General features: G+C 34.5%; 1 protein-coding gene across 3 annotated transcripts in view; it reads right to left on the bottom strand.

Annotated features, from left to right (window-relative positions):
• The window catches only part of PIK3CB (phosphatidylinositol-4,5-bisphosphate 3-kinase catalytic subunit beta), a 195,865-nt gene that overhangs the window by 93,953 nt on the left and 87,897 nt on the right, over positions 1-14,015 (bottom strand). For all 3 annotated transcript variants that reach the window (XM_068545993.1, XM_068545994.1, XM_068545995.1), the window contains 3 exons: positions 12,635-12,821; positions 9,612-9,837; positions 926-1,149 (listed from right to left, as the gene is read on the bottom strand). In XM_068545993.1, coding sequence (XP_068402094.1) covers positions 926-1,149; positions 9,612-9,837; positions 12,635-12,805 — 621 coding nt within the window. In that variant the 5' untranslated portion in view covers positions 12,806-12,821. The remainder of the gene's footprint in view (positions 1-925; positions 1,150-9,611; positions 9,838-12,634; positions 12,822-14,015) is intronic.

Genomic DNA, 14,015 nt, shown 5'->3' on the forward strand with positions numbered 1-14,015 from the left:
AGATACAGATTAACTATATATACACTCTATTATAATGCCCAATTCCGTATCGGCACTTAGTTCACATATTCACAGAACGCAAATGTAAGAAAATGGAAAAAAAGAGCTCTTTGATCAAACCTTTCATTTTATAGAGAAGAGAAAAATCACATGAGAAAATAAAATTATATCTACATTAAACAACATTATCGGGGCTTCCCTGGTGGCGCAGTGGTTGAGAATGTGCCTGCCAATGCAGAGGACACGGGTTCGAGCCCTGGTCTGGGAAAATCCCACATGCCACGGAGCAACTAGGCCCGTGAGCCACAACGACTGAGCCTGCGCGTCTGGAACCCGTGCTCCGCCATGAGAGAGGCCGCGATAGTGAGAGGCCCGCACACCGTGATGAAGAGTGGCCCCTGCTCACTGCAACTAGAGAAAGCCCTCGCACAGAAATGAAGACCCAACACACCCAAAAATAAATAAAAATAAATAAATTTTTAAAAAAATGTTTAAAAAAAAAAAAACCTTTAAAAAAAAAAAAAACATTATCTATACCAGGGGTTGGCAAACTTTTTCTCTAAAGAACTAGGCTTTGCTAACAACATATGAGTATCTGTCACATATTCTTCTTTCTTTTCTTTTTAACATCCTTCAAAATTCTTTGAGTTTTTTACATCCCTTTAAAAATATAAAAACCATTCAAAACCACTGCAGTTTGCGGACCCCAATCTAGACAAAAATGCATCAAAAAACCATATATGTGCAAAGGATGTGTCACTTTAGGTTGTCAGATATAATCCTAAATATATTTCCATCTTAAATCTAAAAATGCTCTTTGTCAGTGTTTACTAGGTGAGCAACAGCCTCCTCTAACATTGGTGCTGCATTCTGGTAAAATTCACAAATTTATTATAAAGTATTTCTTAAAATAATATAATACTACCTGACAATTTTCAAAATGAACAGCCACAATGAGCTTTCCTCCGTAAAGTTTATCTTCTAAATTTTCAGGAATGGATGGTTCATGCTCTGGTGGATAGGTGTGCTTTAGCCAATCCATCCAAGACAATCCCACAAGCGACTGAATCTTTTCCTCACTGAATCTGCGCATTTTTATTCGGAATTCATTCACCTCAGGATCCTTCAAGGCATCAAATTCATGCAGACCTAAACAAAAATTTTAAACGTGTCATTTTGAGTAGCTAAGAGAATACAAAATATACTCAAAAAAAGATAATTTGGATGCTTGGTTTTTATGAAGCCAACAAAACTGAGCAGGAAAATATTATGAAAGATAAAGAGAATATTCAAGATAAAATAACGAACTTCATGTATAGAAGATGAACATACAATTAGATTTCTAAAGAATACAAACTTGAAACCTCTTAAAGAAATATAGTTGGTTACCAATTTTAAAAAGATAATCACTGAAATTCACAGTACTATTTTAAAACCACATATGAAAGAGCCACAGTTTTTCTTTACAAATCAAGTAAATCACATTTAAAATGTTTAAGAAAGGCTAAGAATGTGAAAACTTTACAAATAAGCCTAAAACTCAAGTTATTACTTAACTTAAAACTCAGTAAACTTAAATTTTATAAACTTTCAGTTTACTGTGATTTTTCAACAATGGTTATAGTATATCAATTAGTCAAAAATCTCATAAACATAAAACTATTTTTTGTTGTACTGAATTATGAACCACTTCTGCCATGAAGATAACTATATAACAGCCTGTTCATAAGCTTATAATTATTCTAATAAATAATTCTAGATATCTAAAATAATAAAAGAACATGTATAAATTTTTATATGTGCATTAGTTTTTACCTATCAGATTGGCAAACATTTTAAAGTTGGACAAAACCTTAAGCTGGAAGGGATAGAAGAGAAATAGGCATATTTAATATTTATTAGAACTCACACTCACACACACACACACACACGTTTTGACCTTGGTATTCCACCAACAGGAACTGCAACCTGAGAGACTCAGGACCAACCAGTGAAAGTCAAATATGTTCCCCAAACCAACCACAAAAGATGCCCAGCTTCTCGTGAGCCCACCTTGAGCTTCCTCCTGCCAGCAACTTCCATCAGGCATACATGAAAGCCATCTACTTTCTCTACCATAAAACTTTATCACTCCCCTGCCTGACTTTGAGTCACTGCCAAACACAAAATTCCTTTATTATAGCAAGCTCTGAGTAAAAAGTCTGTTCTCATTTGCATGATTGTTTATGTCCACAAATCTATGGAAATAATTGTACAGATAACATGATATCAGTACAAGCATGTTCACTGTAGCTTTGTTTATAATAAATAAAAAACTGGAAATAACTTAAAGATAATCATTAAGACCTGGTTAAAAAAATTAAGATACATCCATATACCATGATAGAGTGGTACAAGTGCTAAAATGAATGAAATAGATCTGTGTTGTTAGGATAAAAGTCCCAGATATATTAAATATATAAAGCAGGGACACAATGGGTCTCTCAAGATTCCTTTTATGCAAATTCAAAACAAAGAATATAGAATGCGTATAAATTTTTGCCTTGAAAATTTAGATAATATTAACAGCATTTCATAGTGTTGGAGCGGGAAGAACAGTGGGGCAAGCTGTTACTTTTCATTCTGTAGGGCCAAATCAATACTATATCATTTGAATATATGCACATCAATGAGTGTTATCTTCATAGTGGACTTACCTGCATTGTCTATTTACATCTATTAAAACAGTCATTATTTCTAAAATAAATATTAGCATCGATTTGAGGTATTAAATATAGAAAAATTAAAATGTTTAAGTTTCATAATACAACAAAGGTAAAATCTTGAGGGTAAAATATGATTTCTTGGATAGTTTTAGATCTGGAATAAAATATATTACTCTAAATCAGCTATATGAATGAACTGTAATTTAAGCAAACTACCTTAAGTATCTTAGAGCTTCTTCCTTTGCACTGTTCAAACTAATTCTATTCACAGATCATCGGTACTACAGATAAGGAAATGGAACTGAATACCTAATAATAGATACATCTAACAAAAATCAAACTCTTTATCTCCCTTTATCTACTAAAAGTCATGTCTAATCCACTTTCTAAATGTCTCTCAACTCTGTCCAGTTCTCTTAGGTCCTATAGCCATTACCTTAATCCTAGCTACCACCATCTCTCCCATGGATTAATTATTACATCAGTTTTTCATTAATTTCTCTACTCACAATCTTAATCCCTCCAATGCATTTCCATTCCCCAACCTAAATAATTTTTCTAAAATGAAAATCTGATGATGTTACTTCCCTACTTAAATCCCTTCAACAGCTTCCCAACTGCTCTTATGAATTAAATCTCTACTTTTTACATGGCCTGGATGGCTCTGCATGCTCTGAAGCCAGTTGCCTCTCTGGACTTCCTGCTTATCCTAGCTGTCCCCTTAAGCAAATCATAGTCAATTTCTTCTATTCCTTGAATAGGCCATCCTTCCTATATGCCATTCCCATTTGCTTTTCCTTCTTCCATCTCCTTTCACCTACTCAACTCCTAATGAGCGCTTAAGTCGCAGTTTAGCTGTTTGTCTGCAAAGAGGAAGTCCATGACTCACTCAGTTGATTTAAGTGACCCTCCTTGACTTATAGCAGCTTATACACTGTATTGTAACTGTCTGTTTACTGATCCATTATTTCCCACTGGATTGTGAGCTCCAAGCAGACAAAGACCATATCACCCAAGTTCAGTGCTGTGGTTCTCAAGTATAAATACTCAATATAAACTGTTGAATTGCAATTGCTATTGTTTTGGTAATTTTTTTCAATATAATATAAATAAGGGACTCTTTTCACATAACTATGAGAGTCAACTGAAAAGTACAGATTTCTTTCATACATCCCAGACTCACTAAATCCCAATCTCTGACAATCTGCTTTTTAAGAAACTGATGAATGGTTATCTAATCTATAACAAAGGAGGCAAGTGGACTTCCCTAGTGGTCCAGTGGCTAAGACTCCGCGCTCCCAATGCAGGGAGCCCAGGATGTGATTCCTGGTCGGGGAACTAGTTCCTGCATGCATGCCACAACTAACAGTCTGCATGCTGCAACTAAGAAGCCCGCATGCCACAACTAAGAAGTCTGCATGCCGCAACTAAAGATCCCGCATGCCACAACAAATATCCCGTGTGCCACAACTAAGACACAGCACAGCCAAAATAAATAAATATTTTAAACAACAACAACAACAAAACAAAGGAGGCAAGAATATACAATGTAGACAAGACAGTCTCTTCAATAAGTGGTGCTGGGAAAACTGGACAGTTACATGTAAAAGAATGAAATTAGAACACTCCCTAACACCATACACAAAAATAAATTCAAAATGGATTAAAGACCTAAATGTAAGGGCAGATACTATAAAACTCTTAGAGGAAAACAGAGGCAGAACACTCTGACATAAATCAAAGCAAGATCTTTTCTGATCCACCTCCTAAAGTAATGAAGATAAAAACACAAATAAACAAATGGGATCTAATTAAACTTAAAAGCTTTTGCACAGCAAAGGAAACCATAAACAAAAGAAAAAGATAACCCTCAGAATGGGAGAAAATATTTGCAAACAAAGCAACCAACAAGGGATTAATGTCCAAAGTATACAAATGGCTCATGCAGCTCAATAACAAAAAAACAAACAACCCAATCAAAAAATGAGAAGAAGACCTAAACAGACATTTCTCGAAAGAAGACATACAGATGGCCAAAAAGTACATGAAAAGATGCTCAACATCACTAATTATTAGAGAAATGCAATCAAAACTACAATGACATTATCACCTCACACCGGTCAGAATGGCCACCATCAAAAAATCTACAAACAATAAATGCTGGAGAGGGTGTGGAGAAAAGGGAACCGTCCCACACTGTTGGTGGGAATGTAAACTGGTACAGCCACTATGGAGAACAGTATGGAGGTTCCTTAAAAAACTAAAAATAGAACTACCATATGACCCAGCAATCCCACTACTGGGCATATATCCAGAGAAAACCATAATTTGAAAAGATACATGCACCCCAATGTTCATTGTAGCACTATTTACAATAGCCAAGACATGGAAGCAACCTAAATATCCATCGACAGAGGGACTGATAAGGAAGATGTGGAACATATGTACATTGAAATATTACTCAGCCATAAAAAAGAACGAAATAATGCCATTTGCAGCAACATGGATGGACCTAGAGATTGTCATACTGACTGAAGTAAGTCAGACACAGAAAGACAAATATCATATGATACTGTTTATATGTGGAATCTTAAAAAAAAAAAAAAGGGTACAAATGACCTTATTTACAAAACAGAAGTAGAGTCACAGATGTAGAAAACAAACTTATGGTTATCAGGGGATATGATTGGGGGAGGGATAAATTGGGAGATTAGGATTGACATATACACACTACTATATATAAAATAGATAACTAATAAGAACCTGCTGTATAGCACAGGGAACTCTACTCAATACTCAGAAATGGCCTATATGGGAAAAGAATCTAAAAAAAAAAAAAAGAGTGGATATATGTGTATGCATAACTGATTCACTCTGCTGTACACCTGAAACTAATACAACATTGTAAATCAACTATACTCCAATATAAATTAAAACAAAGAAAGAAAGGAAGGAAGGAAGGAAGAAAGAAAAAAGAAAGAAAGAAAGAAAAAGGAAGAAACGGATGAAGCCTGAATTGGGGAACTACTATAAACATCTCTTAAAAATAGAAACTTTGCCAAAAATAAAAAGTTAGGCTAAGGAATTTAATTTTAAGCCTAGTTAATTGCCTATATGTCTTGTGGTATGAAAATTTGATAGCAAAGCTTAAATTTTAAGATAAGAGTACTGTATAGTTTACAGTCAAATATAAATTTTTGATATTAAAAAAGTACTGAATGAATAATTTCTTCATATTAAAGATACTGTTAAAATCCTACAGACTATGTATTTCCTTCACTTTAAGGTATGCCACAGCTTTAGATAGGTGAGGAGAAAAAGGAAGTGTTCAAATACTTTTTTCAGGATGCTGACAAAATCCTCTCATCAAGATTTACTACTGGGTATTTGGAGAAATTAATGCAGGAGTAACAACTACCTTCACTACAGAGAATAATCAGAACCTCAACAGTAGCTCTATAAATAATTATTGAGGATAAACAGAAAATGAAATAATTAGGCATATCATCTTTCAGGAAAAGGTATTTTTAGACCCGTCAGGGCAGTTATGTCTGTAAAGGTTCTATTGTTTTCGTTGGGGAGGAGGAGGCAGCAAACTTGTTCCTGAAGTTAAACTGAAATAATTGTTCATTGTTTTCCCAGGAGGCATGACCTCACAAAGTCCCGGTTGTAGTCATCACATACAAATCAGCAACTGCAAAAAAACGACTTGTTAGGTATTTAAAGTAAAATTTCATTCTAAAACATCAAAACAGACTTACTCAACTTCCTAAATGAATGTTAACATTTGAATTTGTGTATATGATCATAAGGCCAGCTTTCCTAAACTGCTGAGGATCTAAAGTACAATTTATAAATTTTAAGAGCTTATCAACTGTTTAATTCAATGCAATAAAAACACTTGTGGCATTTTCTTAGTCATTCAAATTGCAGGGCACATTGCATAAAAAATTTTTTGTACAATAAGCTTTATACACTAAATGAAATACGAAATATGGTACATTGTTTATAGAAAGAGAAATTCAATTTCAATATACATTAGATCTCTGTGCTGTTAGTAGGGTAAAGTTAGAGTTGTCAAATTAAAAAAAACAAAAAAACAAAAAAAAAAAAACACCGTATGTCCATTCTATTTGAATTTTAGATAAATAGTGAATGACTTTTTGGCATTAAGAGTATCCCATGGATCTACTGTATTTTTATTTGGTAAATCTGACAAGCTTAGATACAGATAATGGTGGCTAATGATTCCATATGCTTTGGAGATCAAGACCCAAAGAGAGCACAGTGATCTAAGTTTTGAAAAGATGGTAAATCTCAAAAAGACACCTATATTCTCATAAAAGTTAACTCTCTCTGTGATGCTAACCTTTTGAATTGTCAAATATTTCAGCTTCCCTAAATATCAGCAGAAAAATACAGAAAAACAATATTTTCACAAACACGCACACAAAACTGCTTAAAAAGAACTATATCAAAATATTATCAGTGGATATTCTTGTCTTGGATAAGACTATAAGTGATTTTTTTATTCTTTCTACTTTTACATACACTATTTAATTCAAAGGAAAAATTTTTACTAATGGAGAATAATTAAAAGTTTAAAAAAAATCTTTGGAGCTCTAAAAAATAGAAAGGAATGCTTTCTATTGAAGCTATTAATACATTTGTGAAAAATCTGTATGGTATACAATTACAAGCCTATTTAATGGGGGGAAAAGTCATTGCCAAAGCAAACTAGCTATCATCTGAAATAATCAAACATTTTTAAATACCAGGGTGTCATTCAGTAAATAAACAAGCTGCTGTTCTAAGTACTCAAAGGGAAGAGTTTAGTCCCACTGTGTAATCATTAGCTAGCCTGAATTAACTATAGGTCAAGATCAAAGAATAGTATCTTAAAGGTACTTACTATCTTAAAGGGGATGGTACTATATTATCCTGTAAGAGTGAATGTGATCAATACAGGTAGCCAATCCAGATCCAACACTCTACAGATTTTTTGGTTTTGTACTTAAACTTCAAAGCTTCCTCCTCAGTAACCCCCTGCAGTATGCAATTCAAGTTAATACCTTGTCTTAAGGCAGGATACCATTGGCCCTTTAGACATCTAAGATTACTATAGCAAGAGAGACTGCTCCGTGTTTATTGTGTTACAATTCTCCCTGAAATTAATATGCAAAGAATAATGTGGGCATGATATAGCTTGACTTGCTATAAAAGTAACTTCTACTTAAAAGATAATTTTAGGGCTTCCCTGGTGGCACAGTGGTTAAGAATCCGCCTGCCAATGCAGGGGACATGGGTTCGAGCCCTGGTCCGGGAAGATCCCACATGCCGCGGAGCAACTAAGCCCGTGCGCCACAGCTACTGAGCCTGCGCTCTAGAGCCCACGCTCCCAACAAGAGAAGCCACTGCAATGAGAAGCCCACGCACCTCAACGAAGAGTAGCCCCCGCTCGCCGCAACTAGAGAAAGCCCGCGCGCAAGGAAGACCCAACACAGCCAAAAATAAATAAATTAATTAATTAATAATTTTTAAAAAAAGATAATTTTACTTATGGAGTAAAATTTATGGAAACATCAATCAGCTTAAAGTCTCGGTTAGCATAGAGAGTTGTGCATAAATTACATTCATACTACAGGGGTAGTTCACAAGAAACTGAGGATGCATCTCTAAAAAAGGGCTTCTCAAAGTACCTGAGGCAAAGGAACAACTTTTTAATTTCAAATTTGCAAAAAACCAATACTTTTATAAAATAAAAATAATTCACTAGACATACAGATTGCCAACAAGCACATGAAAAGATGCTCAACATCGCTATTAGAGAAATGCCAATCAAAACTACAATGAAATATCACCTCACACTGGTCAGAATGGCCATCATTAAAAAGTCTCCAAATAAATGCTGGAGAGGGTGTGGAGAAAAGGGAACCCTCCTACACTGTTGGTGGGAATGTAACTTGGTTCAGCCACTGTGAAAAACAATATATGGAGGTTCCTCAGAACACTAAATATAGAGTTGCCACATGATACAGCAATCCCACTCCTGGGCATATATCCAAACAAAACTATAATTCAAAAAGATACATGCACCCCTATGTTCATAGCTGCACTATTCACAATAGCCAAGACGTGGAAACAGCCTAAATGTCCGTCGACAGATGAATGGATAAAGAAAATGTGGTATATATACACAGTGGAATACTACTCAGCCATAAAAAAAATGTAATAATGCCATTTGCAGCAACATGGATGGACCAAGAGATTATCATACTAAGTGAAGTAAGTCACAAAGAGAAAGACAAACACCATATGATATCACTTATATGTGGAATCTAAAATATGACACAAATAAACTTATCTACAAAACAGAAACAGACTCACAGACATACAGAACAGACTTGTGGTTTTCAAGGGGGAGGGGAGGGGGATGGATGGATTGGGAGTTTGGGATTAGCAGATGCAAAGTATTATATATAGAATGGACAAACAACAAGTCCTACTGTATAGTGCAGGGAACTATATACAATATCCTGTGATAAACCATAATGGAAAAGAATGTATATTTATGCATAATTGAATCACTTCTTTATACAGCAGAAATTAACACAACATTGTAAATCAACTATACTTCAATAAAATAAATTAAAAAAAAATAAGTCACTGGAAAAGAAAAAGATAAAAAATACACACACCCTTGGATGTTGTGGCAATATCACATCGCTAGAGAAGTTTATTCTTGATTTCTGTACTTACTTTATCTCAGACTGGTAACAATGTACAGACCAGCATTGGTCCATGGACCACACCTTGCAAAGCAACGTCTCAGATCATACTGACTACATGTTTATACAGATAGCAACAAACATGTTAAAAATTCATAATAAGAATTTTTAAAATTACCTCTTCCTATAAGGACTCCAATTTTTGAGTCTAATTTTTCCCCTGGGTCACAACTTCTTGTCACTAATTTGAGAACTGGAAGAAAAGGTCTGACGTCACAGAGTCTTCTTGTTTCATCTTCAAGCTCCTCATATACAGCAGTTTGATTCACACATGCAAACATATAGGAGTCAATTTCCATAAGGAGGTTAAACATTGGGTAATTATGAACTTGTTTCCATAACATCTGCAGGAAAAAGTAATAAGACATCTTCTGAAATGGAAATACTTGCTCAAGTGTACAAAGATATATCTACAAGGATGCTCACTGCAGCACTCTTTGGAAAACTCAAAAACTGAGGACAAGCAAAATGCTTAGCAATAAGGGATCAGTTAAGTGAATTACGGAATATTACAGAACTGTGAAAATTAAACAGAAAAACACGGTAACATGGAAAGCTATACGAGATATATTAAGGTTGGTTTCTTTTAAAAATAGCAAATTGTAAGAGAATATGAAAGGTATTTAACCCATTTTTGTAAAGTAATATAATGGTATAATGCAAAAAAATGCATTTATATAAACAAAAGTATTAAACGTGAACATCTATGAAGAATAAGAATCACTGAAGACTTCCATATTTAGCATTCTGTGAACATAAATAATTTCTAATTAAAAAAAAGAACATTTAAAGTATGTATCATCTATCACCTCCATACAAAATTTACATTATCTTTGTCCTGAATTCTTTTCTATTCACCAGAGTTATCTCCATTAACTAGCACTGTCCTGTCAGGATGAGCAGAATCAATTTCTCATGATCTCCCCTGAAGTCTCCTGGATGAGATCATATAAAAGGTCATCACACAAACACAAGGTGGATTACATATTTTAACTGCAACCAGGACAAAAGCCAACAGCTGAGGGATAAAAATCGTGGCCAATCCTCAGATTCAGTTATATAAAACAAACAAGAGAAATTGATGCTAGGCAAAAAAAAATAACCAAAAATAGGTAAACTGGACTTCATCAAAATTAGAAACTTTTCTGTATCAAAGGACACTATTATGAAAGTGAAAAGGCAACTCACAGAATAGGAGAAATTATTCTCAAATTATATGTTTGATAAGAGATTACCATCCAGAATACATTAAGGAACTCCCATGACTCAACAACAGAAAACAATTGAATTAAAAAATAGGCAATGGTCTTGAACAGACAATTCTACAAATGGTCCATAAGAACATGAAAAGATGCTTGAAATCATTAGCAGTTAGGGAAATGCAAATAAAAACTAAAATGAGGTACCACTTCACAGTCATAAGAATGGTTATTACCTAAAAAAAAAAAAAAAGGAAAACAAGTGTTGGCTAGCATTTTGAGAAACTGGAACCCTTTTGCATTGCTGGTGGGAAAGTAAAATGGTACAGTCATTGTAAAAAAAAAAAGTTTAGCAGTTTCTTGAAAAGTTAAAACAGAATTACCATATGATCCAACATATGGAGAGCAGGGATTCATACAGATACTTGTGCACCAATGTTCACAGCAGCATTATTCACAAAAGACAAAAGATGATTATAACCAAAATGTCTATCAAAAGATGAATGAATAAACAAAATGTGGTATATTCATACAATGGAATAATATTCAGTCTTAAAAAGGAATGAAATTTAGATACCTGTAACAACATGAATGAACTTTTAAAATATTATGCTAATTGAGAAAACCAGACACAAAAGGTTGACTACGGTGTGATTCCACTTACATGAGGTAGCTCGAATAAACAAATTCATATAGACAGAAACTAGAACAGAGATTACCAGGGACTAGGAGAGGGGAAGTTTATGATTTACTAAGTACAGAGTCTGTGTTTAGGATGATGAAAAGTGCTGGAAATGGATAGTGGTGACGGATTGGGCAACACTGTGAACATACTTAATACCAAGAAACTGTGTGCCTAAAAATGACTCTTACGGTAAATTTTATGTTATACTTATTTTACAACAATAAGTTTTTTTTAAAGGAGCAAGGTTTCAATGTTTAATTCAGCTTCAGCTATAGCCACAGGCATCCATACCTGTCACTTGTGACTATAAAAATAAGTGCACTATCTGCCCCTGTAGGGTGCCCAAAACAATTAAAAAGTGATCCTTTTCACTTAAGGGATTATGCAGTTCTAGAATTCTTATGTCTCCCTGATGAAGAAGCTTGGAAAAGAGTTAAAAGGCTGTCCAAAGTCAAGCGCTTTAAAAAGGTTTGTCATAAATACTTTTTCTTAAATATATCATAAACCCCAATTTCCATATTGGGTTCAACTATTTGAAAAACATTAAAGAGAAAGTTTAGGAAAATAATTTTACTTATAAGTCATAATCTTCACAAATCAATAGTACTCACCAATTCGCTTGAAAAAAATCATCCAACAAAACATGCAAGCCTTGTTATGTGAAAGAATTTGCTTTCAAATGAGGACACAGCATTCATTACTGGGGGAAAAAAATCTACTGAACAGCAGAAAACCTTTTTTTCCCCCAGAGTGACCATGAAAAATAGTGGGGATGGGGACAGAAAATGGGGATTAGAATGGGAAGGAAAAGGAGAGAAGAGACAACCAACGAAAAATCACTTGAGGAAAAACAAACGTGATAAGCTCAAAGACAATTAGTACAAAGATCTTACCTCAAAATAAAACTTTCTAGAACAATGTCAAATTCCTTTTGATAACCTGAACAAACCTTTCAAACTAGCTAACATAAGCTAATTTGTCTTCATTCAGGTATCACATGTGGATTTTTTAAAAAATTAAAAGTGAAAAAAAAAAAATTAAAAGTGAGTGGGAGTGAGAATGAGAATGTTTTATATAGCCAATAAACAAGATCCAAGACACAGTATGGATCAAAATCTTTAAAATGTAATGACTTATAAACTTCTCTCAAATTTACCATATGATTTACATTAATAACATTCTAAAATGGAGGAACACTTTCCCCTAAGTGATATAGTAAGTAAGCTATGCTTATAGAAATTCAGCCTGATAACATACCTGTTTAATATAGGAAATGGTAGCTTCCCGAGGTACCTCCAACTGGATATAAATCCCAGTGGGCAAAAGGAAATCCACGGGTATGGAGCCATCAGATGCTATCTGTGAATCCACTGCCCAGATGTCAAGGATGTCTGCCATAGCAGGAGGCATTATGAAGCGGAAGCACATTCATAACCATGGGGCTCTAGAAATCAGTAAGTAAAACTTAGTGAATTAATTAGCCAAATTTTATACTAAAACATGATAAAGCTCACCAATCCATAATTAGTCCTTGGATTTCAATATAGCCAACAATGTAACAGGAGGCCAATTAAGTTAAGCAAGAGTAAGCCACTGTAACTTAAAAATATTTTTGGTTATCACTACATAAATTATGTATATATACCATACTGATTCAAATTCAACATAATAAGTATATGACATGTGAAAGATGAAAGGTTTAAGAAGTACAGGCTCCTGAGAAATCCAGTTAACAACCACTCAACAGGGGATTCTCTCCAGACTTTACTTAGAGAATTGATATCCGCTTCTTCAACCAAATTTTTCTTGGCAAACTCCAAGAAAAATGGCAATCAAGAGGGCCTTCCTTCAAAAATAATTTTCTATCAAGCTCACGAGAGAAACAAAATGTCATGAACTTAGTCCCATGACCCACCACCAAAGTATTAAAAAGACCAAATCCCCCAAACCAGCTGGCAAGGCCCTTTACGCTATGACTCTGGCCTGTTTCTCTTTGCTTCTCTGACTACTGCACAATCTAGGCTCTTGTGCCACAAGTGCCTTTTGCCTCCTGCTGCTAGACCTATGTTCACAGATATGCTGACACTGCCCGTACCAAACCACTATTCCAACAAATGCACCCTTCAACTGGGCCATTTAAGTCTCATCTATTCCTTAAGGGCTTCAGTCAAGAAAGCACAACGATAATCCTGGGAAGAACATGGGCACTGAAGTTAAAAAAAACAAAAAAACAAAACAAGGTTCAAATCCCATTTATTCAAAACATTCAAGTATCGTGTCAAAAGAGACAGGCGCCAACTTGAAGCATTTTGGGGCATCAAAAACAATAATGACATCCATGAATTGAAACACATCAAATATATACAAATATGAGACAATAATGATAGAGAAAAACCCTTTATTGGTCAACTTCGGAGACTGATTTGAAACAACCTGGGAAAGTTAAATATGGATTAAATATCAGATAATTTTAAGGAAACTGTTCATTTTGTGAAGTATAATAATGGAATGTTATGTTTCTAAAAACCAGTCTTTATCAGTCAGAGGCACATAATGAAGTATATATAGGGATAAAATGACACTATGCTTGGCATTTGCTTTAAATTATTCCATTTTTTAAAATGTGAATGGGCAGCTG

The sequence above is a fragment of the Eschrichtius robustus genome, chromosome 6 (assembly GCF_028021215.1).
Source record: "Eschrichtius robustus isolate mEscRob2 chromosome 6, mEscRob2.pri, whole genome shotgun sequence".
NCBI lineage: Eukaryota > Metazoa > Chordata > Mammalia > Artiodactyla > Eschrichtiidae > Eschrichtius > Eschrichtius robustus.